At 33.2% G+C, this 12,279-nt stretch overlaps 2 protein-coding genes across 2 annotated transcripts; one reads left to right on the top strand and one right to left on the bottom strand.

Moving 5' to 3' along the window:
- The first annotated feature begins 212 nt into the window (after positions 1-212).
- LOC117101358 (thioredoxin reductase-like selenoprotein T) lies at positions 213-5,384 on the top strand. Its single transcript, XM_033241331.1, has 5 exons — positions 213-389; positions 2,729-2,966; positions 3,263-3,350; positions 4,213-4,331; positions 4,875-5,384. The coding sequence occupies exons 1-4, from the start codon at positions 241-243 to the stop codon at positions 4,311-4,313; spliced, it is 576 nt and encodes a 191-aa protein (XP_033097222.1). The 5' UTR covers positions 213-240; the 3' UTR covers positions 4,314-4,331; positions 4,875-5,384.
- A 1,164-nt stretch (positions 5,385-6,548) lies between these two features.
- On the bottom strand, positions 6,549-12,251 carry LOC117101359 (protein timeless-like). Its single transcript, XM_033241333.1, has 5 exons — positions 12,191-12,251; positions 11,662-11,709; positions 8,332-8,529; positions 7,788-7,929; positions 6,549-7,418 (listed from the first exon to the last, which is right to left on the bottom strand). The coding sequence occupies exons 1-5, from the start codon at positions 12,249-12,251 to the stop codon at positions 7,346-7,348; spliced, it is 522 nt and encodes a 173-aa protein (XP_033097224.1). The 3' UTR covers positions 6,549-7,345.
- Between the last annotated feature and the right edge of the window lie 28 nt (positions 12,252-12,279).

Consider the following 12,279-nt stretch of genomic DNA (forward strand, 5'->3'; position numbering starts at 1 on the left):
TATTTTTTCAAAAATGGGTATTAAAACTTATATTTATTTAAAGTACTTGGATGTGATTTACTTGTTTGTGGAAATTTTAAAGGCACAAATATTTACAAATTTTGTATATAAGCCATCTAACAAAGGTTATTTGAAGACTGAATATAATGATTATTCAGATGAATTAGTAATACTACTCGTGTTCAAAGTACGTACCAATCGGTAGGTAGTGTGGTAATTTAATTTCGTAGCTAAAAAAAAATGGAGGTTCGGTTTGTGTCGGCTATTGTGTTCTTTCTTGTTTGTTTTCTCACATACAGAGAAATAAGTCAAACCGATGCGAAAGTAGAAGAAAGGCAGATTCCTAAATTTTCCCATTTTTCTGGTCCATCACTGAAAGTGTTATACTGGTAAGCTCCAATTATTCATAGAAAAATTACTACTACTACTAACTAGGGCGGCCTAGCCCCTAGGTAGGCCAGCATATCCTAGCCTCTCTAGGCTTAGGCCTAGTCTGAGCCTTCTAGCTTCTAGCTAGCTAGGCCCTAACTAGTAGTAGTAGCCTGTCGCCGCGTAGCCTTGGCCCCCCTCTACTAGGCCTAGAGATTGCAGACGGTCGTGGGCCCGATCTTAAGTTTAGGCAAAATGATTTCATGATATTTATTGATTTAAAAAAAACACCAATCAGTCCAGGAAAATTAGACGCTCCTATCTATTCTAGACCTATGTATGTAGCCAGTATCCGATCATTTCGGTCGCGCTATTTTGGTTATGCATTTCGGTCGCGCTGTATGGAGCGCCAAAGGTGCGACCGCGAATGTATAATCCAAAGCAGTATAGATATCCAAAGCAGTATAGTCCTAGGGCTGGGCCTAGGCATGCCTGCCGTTTGTTAAACACGAAAACAGTTCTTTTTTATTTTACTACTTTTTGACTAATTGTAAAACAGTTTATTTCAGCATCAATTGGTATTACAGTATTTTCTTTTTACAGCCTTTTATGATCTATGTGAATGGGAAAGAGTTAACAGTATTATAACGTAATATTTATGACAGGAGATCTCTGGAGACTAGAGGAAAGTAAAGGGAAAAAAAAGTATTGCAAATATACCATCTAAATTTTTTTAAATAGTTAAAATATATTGTTAAAATAAAAACGTATGTACAAAATATGTTAAAATGTGGTTTATTTATGTTTGAGATTGACTTTTTTATACCTAGTTTAAAATTATAAATTGTTAAGTAAAAACCTTTTGTCGGTGTAGCACTCCTGTTACCTCATTAATTTAGGTCCTACCTAAAATTTATTTAGAACACTACCGAATTTACTTAGAAAAACATTGTAAATAAGCTAGCTTGTACATCGGCGTTCCATACCGCGGCTGTGAACCGCGACCGAAATGATCTGTATTCATGTAGCCTAGGGGCCTAGCCTAGGTTAGGCTAGTCTGCTCTTAACTAGTCCTAGGTCTGCCGCAATAAATATTAAAAATGATAAATATGAAGCTAAGCTCTTTATCAAACTTGGGGTATTAATATCCCACTGTTACAAACTTTGACATTCTAGTTTTAGATCTTGTTTTCACTGTAGACCTAGGCAAGGCCTACAGTACTACTTGATCAAATGACCCTTTACAGATACAGGATAAGTTTATTAATTTGTAATTGTAAAATAAGGATAGGCTTATGTAGTGTATATTTTAATAATAATAATAATAATAATTAATAAAACAAACAAAAAACACTTTCCTGATTTCTGGATATTAAAGACATCACGGCCGAACTGGTTCGCGAACCGGCCGAAACTGATCCTGGGTGTAGGGCCACTGAATCTAGATCTTGGTGCCCATGTGTGTGACCATGCTTCAAAAAGAAAAGAAACAAGTTTTGGAATGCAGAGAAAATGCACCCCTTTTCATGTAATGTATTAAAATCTTAACCCAAAGTAAAGTATTTTTAGAGTAAAAAGTAATCCTAAACACTCTGGCCTCTACAGTACCCTTTAATTACAGACAACACGTTATTCCTAGAATGTCTATAGGCCTAAACATATAACAAAACAATAACTCCAAATAAAGACGCTATCTGACACACACGGCGACGCACTCCCTAAACGTGTTCTTAATTTCCTCAAATATGATACATACACTATTTACAAATTTGAGCATTTTTCAGATCCTAAAAACGTAGCATACGTTATGTACCTGTTCAGCGCAAAACAATCCTTTTTACTGGATTGTGGTCACACATCCGTCGCCGATGTCAAGTGAGTGCCCCCCCCGGTAAATGGATGCCATTCCTTTGCAGTTTTATCAGTACAGCAGTAGTAGTAGTGTATCTACCAGGTGCATGGAGAGCACGACCTCTAAAAAGGCACGCACCTTCCAGTCGCTTACTGCTCCTTCACTGAAAATGTTGGCCTTTTTTACAAGAAGAGCCCATGCACTTCACCTACACTCGGCAGAATAACTTATTCCTGTAAACTTACTTCTTCCTGAAGAACCCCATCATGCCTTAGGTGCTTTTGTCAAGTCTGTGGCAGGGCTGAACCACAACACAGTATCTGAACAGGAACCACAATATAAATAAGAATACCAATGGAAATATACTGTAGCCCTAATCTAAAGGCTTTTAAGATGCTTAATATGCAAGTCTGAAAAATATGCCAAAATGCTGAATTATATACCTCCTGATTACTATTTATAAATCAACAGCGTACACAATTATGTAAATTTTATTTTTCCTTCCAGCATATCATGAGGGTACCGAAAGGCCTTCGAGGAATACCGGTACCACCTATCTCAGCGTTATCCTGACCTGAACATAGAGGGCACAAACTATCCTCCAACGCCTTTAAACCAAAATATTGCCTCTTTTCTATCTATTGCTAAACTTGTGATTATGGGTATGATTGTGTTTGGAAGTAATCCTTTTGAATCTGCTGGTATGAACACACCCAACATATGGCATTGGGCTTGTGAAAATAAGGTAAGAGTTTTTCACAATTTTCAGATTTATGTTTATCTGATAGTGTCTTGATAATGTAAAGCATGTTGTGTATACTCTCGATTCGGCCAGACTTCATCTATACCTTGTTTTTTTTAGCGACATTTTTTTTAAGACCATCAGAGGAGGGCAGAAGAAAAAGAAAAATAAAATTTTGAAATTATATAGCAAAATAACATCTAGACGAGGGAGATTATACTGTATATGGAGGGATCATTACGATAATTTCGGTTTGTTTCCATGCACTGTATTTTCATGTATTTTCGTTTATTTATTAGGTATATGCATGTCTGCTGCTCTTCTTCATTTCAAATGCTATTGAGACTCAACTTCTGTCAACAGGTGCTTTTGAAGTTACTCTCAATGGTGAGTAATTCCTAATAAATACAGCTTCATTTTTCATTGTTATATCAGGGCTAGAAATTTACTTTTTCAGTCACTAGCAACCTATTGCTAAAATGTGCTAGTTAAAAATGTAACTAGCAAAATGAGCTTCTCAACTAGTAAAATATATTGATACCAACTCAACATATTATTTTCGGAAAATAAATTGTATGAAAATAACTAATGATGTACTTCTATAAATATGTGTGTTAAATGTTTTAATATAATATTTTCTGTTATGGTGAGTGTAGTACAATAAATATCACAAAGAAATAGCCAAGCGAGTATAAAAAATCGATTTCTATACCTTGTCCATTTATTTACTTCAGTGTCAGAAAATTTTTTATATATATATTGGATATGGTTTTGTTAAAAATATGCAATTATTATATTTTCAATTTAGTTCCTTTTAAGTTTAACCAGGAATAAGATTAGTCAAACTTATAACCAACAAGAAGCAAATCTTAAATATTATTGTATATCCTCCATTCTAAAGAAATGGTATACAAGATTATAATTAATGATATATTTAATGAACATCTGTGGGTTAATGATGTGTGTTAATTTGGAGAAATAAATATTAAGTCATCATTATTGTTTTTTTCATGGTTAAATTTTTTACTAATTAACAGGAAAATAATCTTGCAATACTGTTGTACACATTTCATCTGTTCTGACTTTGGTTCTTCATTTTTCTTATAAGTTGTCAATGTTTATTTTGTCACTTAACTCTGTTTAATTGATTTTGTTTTTCTTTCTGCCATTTGTGTGATATGTTGTACAGAAAAAATGTTTTCAAAATCAATTTTATCTGGAGATTATTATTTTTTTTTTGACAAATTAGATATGCCTATATGGTCTAAAATTCAGTCAGGTAGAATACCAAAATATGCCGAGTTGGTCAATATTTTGGACAACAATATGAATCTCAGTTACAAGGAATAAACTTATTCTTTCATTTTGGTAAGTTCAACTTGTATTCTATTGTCCATTTAAAGCTCATATGGTTTTTGTGATATTACACCTATAGTATACAGTATGTGGACAAGTTGCAAGCCATATAGAACATGATCATGTGAGCAGGGCTTGTGCAAAAGCAAATAGAAGTGAACTGACCAGTAAATTATAGTGAACTAAAGTAAAACGCAAAGTAAATTTGGTGCTGTCAGAATCGAACTAGCAACCTTCAATTCAAAACCATACGTCTCTGTATTGGTTCCCTGAACCGTGTTTCCTCACAAAGTGAACACGCCTAACTAAATTCTAGATTTGACTAAACAATGCATTATATTAATAACTATGTGCTTTCGAATATCAATGCATGCAAGATTTTAGACCAAGCAGTAAAGTGCGCAGTTTCCAAATACTGTATGCACCATATCGCCGTGTGACGAAACGTTGGTATTTTCTTAAGATTCGTTGTCTGTTATAGAGAGCGTTTAGCGCTAACATAAAAGTCAAGACAGGCACTAACTTTTAATGGTTTTTTTTTCTTCTTTCTTTTAGGTGACTGATGTGCTCAATCATACTCCATTAAGTCTTTAAGGGATCTTTGAACCAATGAAGGCTGATGTTTAAACCAGTTTTTTCTGGCAACATTGGCTGGAAGTATTCTCAACATTTTTTTATAGACTTAATTGATTAGATTCAGTGCATTGTAAACAGTATACAGTATTTGTAATCTCATCGGGTGTTTGGTATGTTATTACAACAAATAATTATGTCAAATTTAGGCTGTGTAGTACTTCATTGATACATCAACATTAAAGACAAATATATATTAATACTTCTGTAATGGTCATCACAATTTTGGTGTTGTAACAGTGCTGTTTGTAATTGTTGGTATGTATTTAGTGATAGCACCTGCACTCCAAATGGTTTTTTAAACATGTTTTCTCATAGAACATTTTGCACAACTGTTTTGGCAATTAATGTAGCAATATTTGTCAGGAATCATCCGTAATAATGTAATATGTTGTTTATATGGATAGTTATAATAAATTACAAATAATATCAGTATTGTTTTTGATGGTTCAATCTTTGTGTTGACTTGAAAATAAATATACAGTTGAACTTGTCCAAGTCGATCCGAAATGATAGTTAATTAAAAAAGTATGTCAACAAGCACCAAAAGATAAACACACAAAAGAAAGTTTTAAGTCTCGAATTGAAGCTTTAATTGTTTTAAAAAACTGATATGCTCATATCAGCTGCATACAACATTGACGTTAACGTTAGTGATTATATCATCATTATAGATCTTTATATAAAATATAATTCATAATTGTGTCGAGTCTTATATAGTGCACTGTTGAAACCAACTGTTATGCAGTGAATTGGTATTCAGATTCACCAGGTACCCATAATATTTGTTGCAATATTGGCTTGGCAAGGTATGGTTCAAGCAAAGCTTTCACATTTGCAACATGCGCATACATTGGTAAACTGTTTTCAATGGAATACTGTTTCCGATATTGACTTTTCAAATTAGCAAAGCATATTTCGCAATATAAAATTTAAAGAAGGCTTGTAAATTGAAGCTAGCTTAAAAAAATCCAGATGAATTTTCATTTTATGATTGTATCGGAATTACAGTTGCCATTTCATCAGATTAAATATAAAGCCAAGCACACACGACTCTCTCTGAGCTCTTGATGGCACACTGTTGTCGAAAGAAATATGTTTTCCATCAAATCACATAGGCAAAGTGTGAACATGGGTATGTGACAGCTGTACCACAGAGAATTGTCTTTTACTAATATTATTCATACTACACCTAAGGAACAGTGCTGGCACCAGAAACTGTCTAACAGGGCTAAGCAGTCCAATGAAAGTCAAGTGGTAATTCCTGGTGGGGTCAAGAGACTAATCCCCTTAACTGAACGATTTTTGACCATTCTAAGTCATTTTAAGATGCTTAAATAACACATTTTACCCAAAAAAATACTTGGTCCGATGGAAGGGTTTAAGCCCCATTGCTAGCACCGCCAGTACACACTATCAACCAAGAGTTTATGGTGATAATACAAATATACTAGTCACATAAATGCAGTATACACAAGGAGTATGGCAAAAAGGAATGTCAATACAGAACTTCAAAATTTGCCATATTTTACAGCATCTATGATGTTAATAGACAGCATATTTTTAGAAATACATAATATTAAAACTGGATACACATATACAGAAATATATTCTTTATTGTCTAAATAACAAGAGATTTACTTTCGTTGTTATATATTTTTACGATATAAATAAAAATTGGGTTTTACATATATGTCAGTACACTGAAATAATACAAAGTACTGTAGTAGTTGTTATTTATGTATTACTGTATAATAGTCACTACAATGTACATGAAATATATAAGTGGTTATTAATACTGATAATAATGAAAGATGAGATTATATTATAATATACATATAAAATAAATAGGTCTTTGTGAACATATATTCTATATACACATACACTGCTATAGTTGAGTGCCATTTCTTAAATTTATACTGAGATAGGACATAACATTAACAAATACTATATTGTGGGAAAACATTAATTCATTGCTAAACAGGCCATCCATGTTAACTGCTTTTGCTATCCTTTATCCTAGGCCCTGCTTAGAACTTTTTAAACTTTCTTTCAACTTCAATGCCCCCTCGTCTTTAACTCACTCCCTTTAAAAATCGGAAATTCTACAAGCATCTCATCCTTTAAATCTAACCTCAAAAGCTATCTCTCTCTTTCTTTGGTTTAGCTATTTTTTCCTTCTGTCTCTCTTTTTCTTCAGGCTGGCCCTAAACTTGTTTTTTTTTTAAATTTATTTTTAACTTAGTTATTTTTGCTTTCCTTTTTTTGCCTGTTTTGGTGGAATAAGGGACAATGTATCTGTTGGTGCAGAGGGTTCTACGGTGGACCTAGCCAAAATTTCTAAATGTATATTCTGTAGGTAAAGTATATTTCACATTGTTTCAGATGATGAGTTAGGCATCCTGCTGGCTACTCTGCATTTTAACCAACCTCATCCACAAAGAGTTTGAGATAGTCATGCTAAACCTGCAAGATACAAACAAAATGTGTAAATTTCCATTTAACCTTTGACCTTATAGAAAGGGCAGAGTGAGAAATTATTGCAGTGCACAAAAATATATATGTATATATAAAATTAAAAATTCGACCAAAACATTCTAAAGAATGTAACTTTGATACTGGATGAATTTATTCAATATTTAAAACTGTAGGCAATTAATACATTTAATTAAATGAAAATACTGTATAACATTTAAAATTCCAATGTAATTAATAACTTTAAATATAGGATTTATTTAAATATTCCAATAGTAAAAGAATGGAATGTAACAGAATAATGTAGTGGCAGTTTGCTCCCCAATGCATACATTAATATAGGTTAAAGGTTAAACTTACTTTTCTGTAATACTTAGTTGTTTAAGGTCACAATCGAGGCTAGCATTGCCTTCATCATATTCATCATCCGGAAGTCTTGTTTCATCGCCAACAAGCTGTTCAGGGAGCAACTGATTATTCTGTGTTTCGAACTGCAGTTTACCTTCAGAAGAAAATAAAAACAACATAAGAACACTGATTATCACTTCTACTGTATCAAACACCAAAAATTTGAACAACAACTGATTATTTTCTTGATCATAATTAAAGCAACTTAATCCAAATATCAAAGAAGAAAGAGAAACTCAACAGAATAACAGTTATTTTCAGAACTATCTACATAGGTGTACTGCAAGTATTTACTATTATTATTATTATAACGACATTACTACAATAACAATGACAATGACTACAATAATTACAATAAAAATGACAAAAATTTACAACAATATTATCATAATCATCTTATTAATACTAATTAAAAATGTACAATTATAATTTAAAGTAGCACTAACACATTGAGGACCCCATTAAGGTATTAGTAAATACTGCTAATTTTACTTACTATAATCCAAATCACCAAGTTTCTTAGCAGTATCAAAGCACATTTGTGCTGTCCAAAAGTTTGGAATGAGGGTGAAGTATCGACTACTGTCCGTCACGTGTACACCCAACTTCTGACCCAGGTTTACAAAGGCTGGAGTCTTTACAGCTTCTTCCAGCTCTTCTGAGTAGCAGATAAACGGTACCGACTTGTTCTCCACTATTAAAGATAAGGATTACTTTCAATATTCATTGATTTTATTAATAAATACTATTGCAGATTCCATAGCTCTAATTATACAGATTCTGTGGCTCATTCATAATAATAATAATATGTCGTTCTTATATTATAGCGCTTCATGCTTAAGCCTATAAGTGTTTCACATTATTACTTTGATCATTGGATCAAACATGTATGGAAACACACACTCTGCTCCATGGGGACAATTCCATAATATTGCAGTTAGTAATCAGCGCAGTTGTGTACCCTCTTGTACTCCTGGGTGGACAGAGGCAAACGTAGGTAAAGTATCTTGCCTAAGGACACAAGCAATGCAACGAGCGTTGTTCTTGAACTGTCAATCCTGCGATCAGAAGTCCAACGCCTTACACGCTGCGTCACATGCCCCATTTATCCTTCAGTCTTCCTACACTCTAGCAGTGGTCTCATGTCTCCCGTGAATCGCAGGTGTCTTCTATAAACTCAGACAGCCTCCTGGACCCCACAAGAAGGCCAAAATCTCTCAGAAACTAACTTTCTCCCACAAATTAATTAAATTTACATGTATTATACTACTATTATAGTAATACTGTATAAGTCAGATAAGAAAGTATAATACATACTCCAAGTATTGAAATACACGCCATCGTGTTGGGATTCAATATTTCAACATTAATTATGTCATAATCAGGAATGAAAAAATTATCCATATTAGCAAGCTTATATGCACTAGTACCAAAAGTGTTTAACCATTGTCAAAACATTACCTCTAGTAGGTGACATAGCAGTGATTCAAACAAAAGATCAAAGCATTCTTACTCTAATGATCAAAGATACCTACAAAAACAAAGAAAGCTCTTTTGAAGCTCTGAGCCCATTGTTATTAAGCAAAGGGTGTATTCTACGTATAGTGAACGCTTCTTTAAACAATAGGATAGACCAGTTTCGGGAGCTGTCAATAATGTTAGTACTAGAGAATATTAAACCTAACTTATTACTTACATTACAGACGACATTATCATTTTCAAGTATACCCTGTAATGCCTCACAGTTTTTAACATGATCAAATATAACACTATCAGATCGTGAAGAATGTTCTCCAAGTCTAGTTATTAAGCACCTATCTGTCTTACCAATATAATCACTATTGCAACCTGGACATTTAAAATGATAGACAACAGAACTTCTGTACTCCTTAGGGGTTTGATCCTTAGTAGATATAAAATGAGGAAACATTTTTATACTGCCATAAAGTTATGAATTTTACCTCTTTAATTAAGTGTATCTTTACCTTATCTACGTAAAATGAATTCACCTGGTTTTCCTAGATAAGGCAATCTAACCCAATTCTTAATCAAGCTATCATCAGTAGGCCTATGTATACATTTAGGTTCATTTAATTTCTTAAGTACATTATTAACAACTTTTAAAGGGTACCCATTCCAAGACATAAACTTCCTGATGTTACTAAGCTTTGTTTGAAGTTTATCAGGAGTACACAATCTGTGGGCTCTAGAAACTAAACTACAAATCCAGGAGATCTTATGGTTCCATGGAGCAAAGCTATCATAATGGACATATTGACCTGTATGTGTATTTTTACGATATATACTCATGCTTCCTACACTGTTGTTAAATTGTAAATCCAGAAAGTGTACTGTGTCACTGTTTTCAAATGATTCAAAGTAAAATTTATCTGTCTATGAAAAGCATTGAAGTAGCTTAGAATTTGTGGGAAATCATTGGGCTTAGCTAATACTAGCGTGTCGTCAACAAAACGAGTATAAAACTTAATAGTACCTGATTCAATAAGTTTAGGAACTATAGATTCTTCTAGTTCAGTCATTAAAATATTAGCTAAAACTGGGCCAAAAGGCGAACCCATTGAGACACCATCAGTTTGTTTATAAAATTAATTATTACATGTAAATAAAGTTTTAGTACAGCAATCTCTAAGTAGTTTCCTTAGCGAATTTTTCTTAAGGTTAGTACATATCAGTTTCTTATTGTAAACCCTATCAAGAATTATATTAATTACCTTAGTAAGGGGAACATTTGTAAACAGAGATTCAACATCAAGATACAAATCGGTAACCTAAATTATATAAATTGTTTGGTATAGCTCTAATGCGGTCAGCAGCATCAAAAGAATCTTTAAGGACAAAATCATTAACCGTTAGAGGGCCTAATAAGCTTGATAAGAACTTAGCTACTGAATAATAACAAGTACCGGTCGTGTCAATAATAGGTCTTAGGGGTGGAATATTATCAAAATCTTTATGTAATTTAGGTAGTCCATGGGCTCCAGCAGGCATGGTTGATACTGGACGAATTTCTTTGTATTCAGTTTCAGTTCATTTCTATTACATAGTGTCCGGAGGTATGCTTGTAAGGAGTTAAGCTGCGTGGTTTAATGAACAGTTAGATAGTTTCTTAAACTTAGTTGAATCAGAGAATAAGTTCGTCATAGATGTGATATAATCAGTTTTCTTCATTATCGCAACACCATTTCCTTTATCAGGTTTAAGAATTACATACTTATTACGTAAGATTTTTAAAGTATTAATACGTTTGGCATCACAATTTAAATTTCGGTTATCAAAGTCAAGAAAGTTACATGTCACTGCACGAATTGAGTTCTTCATTTTCTCACGCTTAATGAATGATTTAGGTAGAGCATCAGCATTATTAAGTTGTTCCCAAATTGATTCAGCATAAACAAACATATCAGAGTCCTGGTCGTGTAGCTAATCCATTACGGATACCAAATGTTAAGACAGATTCTTCTTCCTTAGATAATGTTTCACCAGTTAAGTTAGTAATTATATGGTTAGGGTTCTTACACGTTCCATTGATTATTGCATGTTCACGTAGAAGGTTGTTAAATTTACGTCCATGGTGGTAAGATACCTTACGCATTTCCTTATCTACAGTAGTCCTAACATGATGCTTAATTACTAAGTCAGCTTGATAAACATGAAGCTTGTATAAGTCTGCTTGTGATGTTTATCAACGTGCACAGCAAAATAATGTTAGATGTATTAAGAAAGCTCATTTAACCAGGTCTCCTGGAAATGGCTTCTTCAAACCCTGCTGTGGTCAACGAAAATATAAGGAATTTTGAATACTTACAAACACTAAACAATGTGGTTGCCTGGCAAACAGAATCCTTTGGACAGTCTAAAGAATAGAAAAATGATTTAATATTTTAACAAAGGATATAAATTGCACCACTGCCAGTCAAAATACTCCTTTTATATTATATAGTAAAAACGTATCTGCATGCATTATTAACTTTGTAAATAATATTTTTCTATCTGGTGCATGGAATCTAACAATATTAATTTCTAATATGAACATATAAAGTAGGCTAACACTACAGTCTGTACATGTTCCGTTCCGTTCCTTGGCACGTACTGGCCAAGGACATTTATTTCATCTTTTATATAAGGCTACTTCATGTTTATGAAGTGGAATGTGCCACTTTTTAGAGGCTTTATAAACAAGTTCTCGTAAACTTGAAAGCTCCGATGAGGGCAGTATAATAGAGGTAGTAAGAGTATATTGGCCTTAACAGCCACCCATACAAAAAAGATCTCTTAATCAATCAGCTGAGTGTTTCTAGAGCTCCTCATCGGAGATACAAATTTAATCTACTTACTCAATTTTATGTAGCAGATTTCCAGCAACAAGTTTTGCAATTTTGTCAACTGAGGCCTCATACCTAATAAAAAAAAAAAAAAAAAAAAA

The sequence above is a fragment of the Anneissia japonica genome, unplaced genomic scaffold (genome assembly GCF_011630105.1).
Source record: "Anneissia japonica isolate Jap-2015-1 unplaced genomic scaffold, ASM1163010v1 scaffold2293_len299155_cov175, whole genome shotgun sequence".
NCBI lineage: Eukaryota > Metazoa > Echinodermata > Crinoidea > Comatulida > Comatulidae > Anneissia > Anneissia japonica.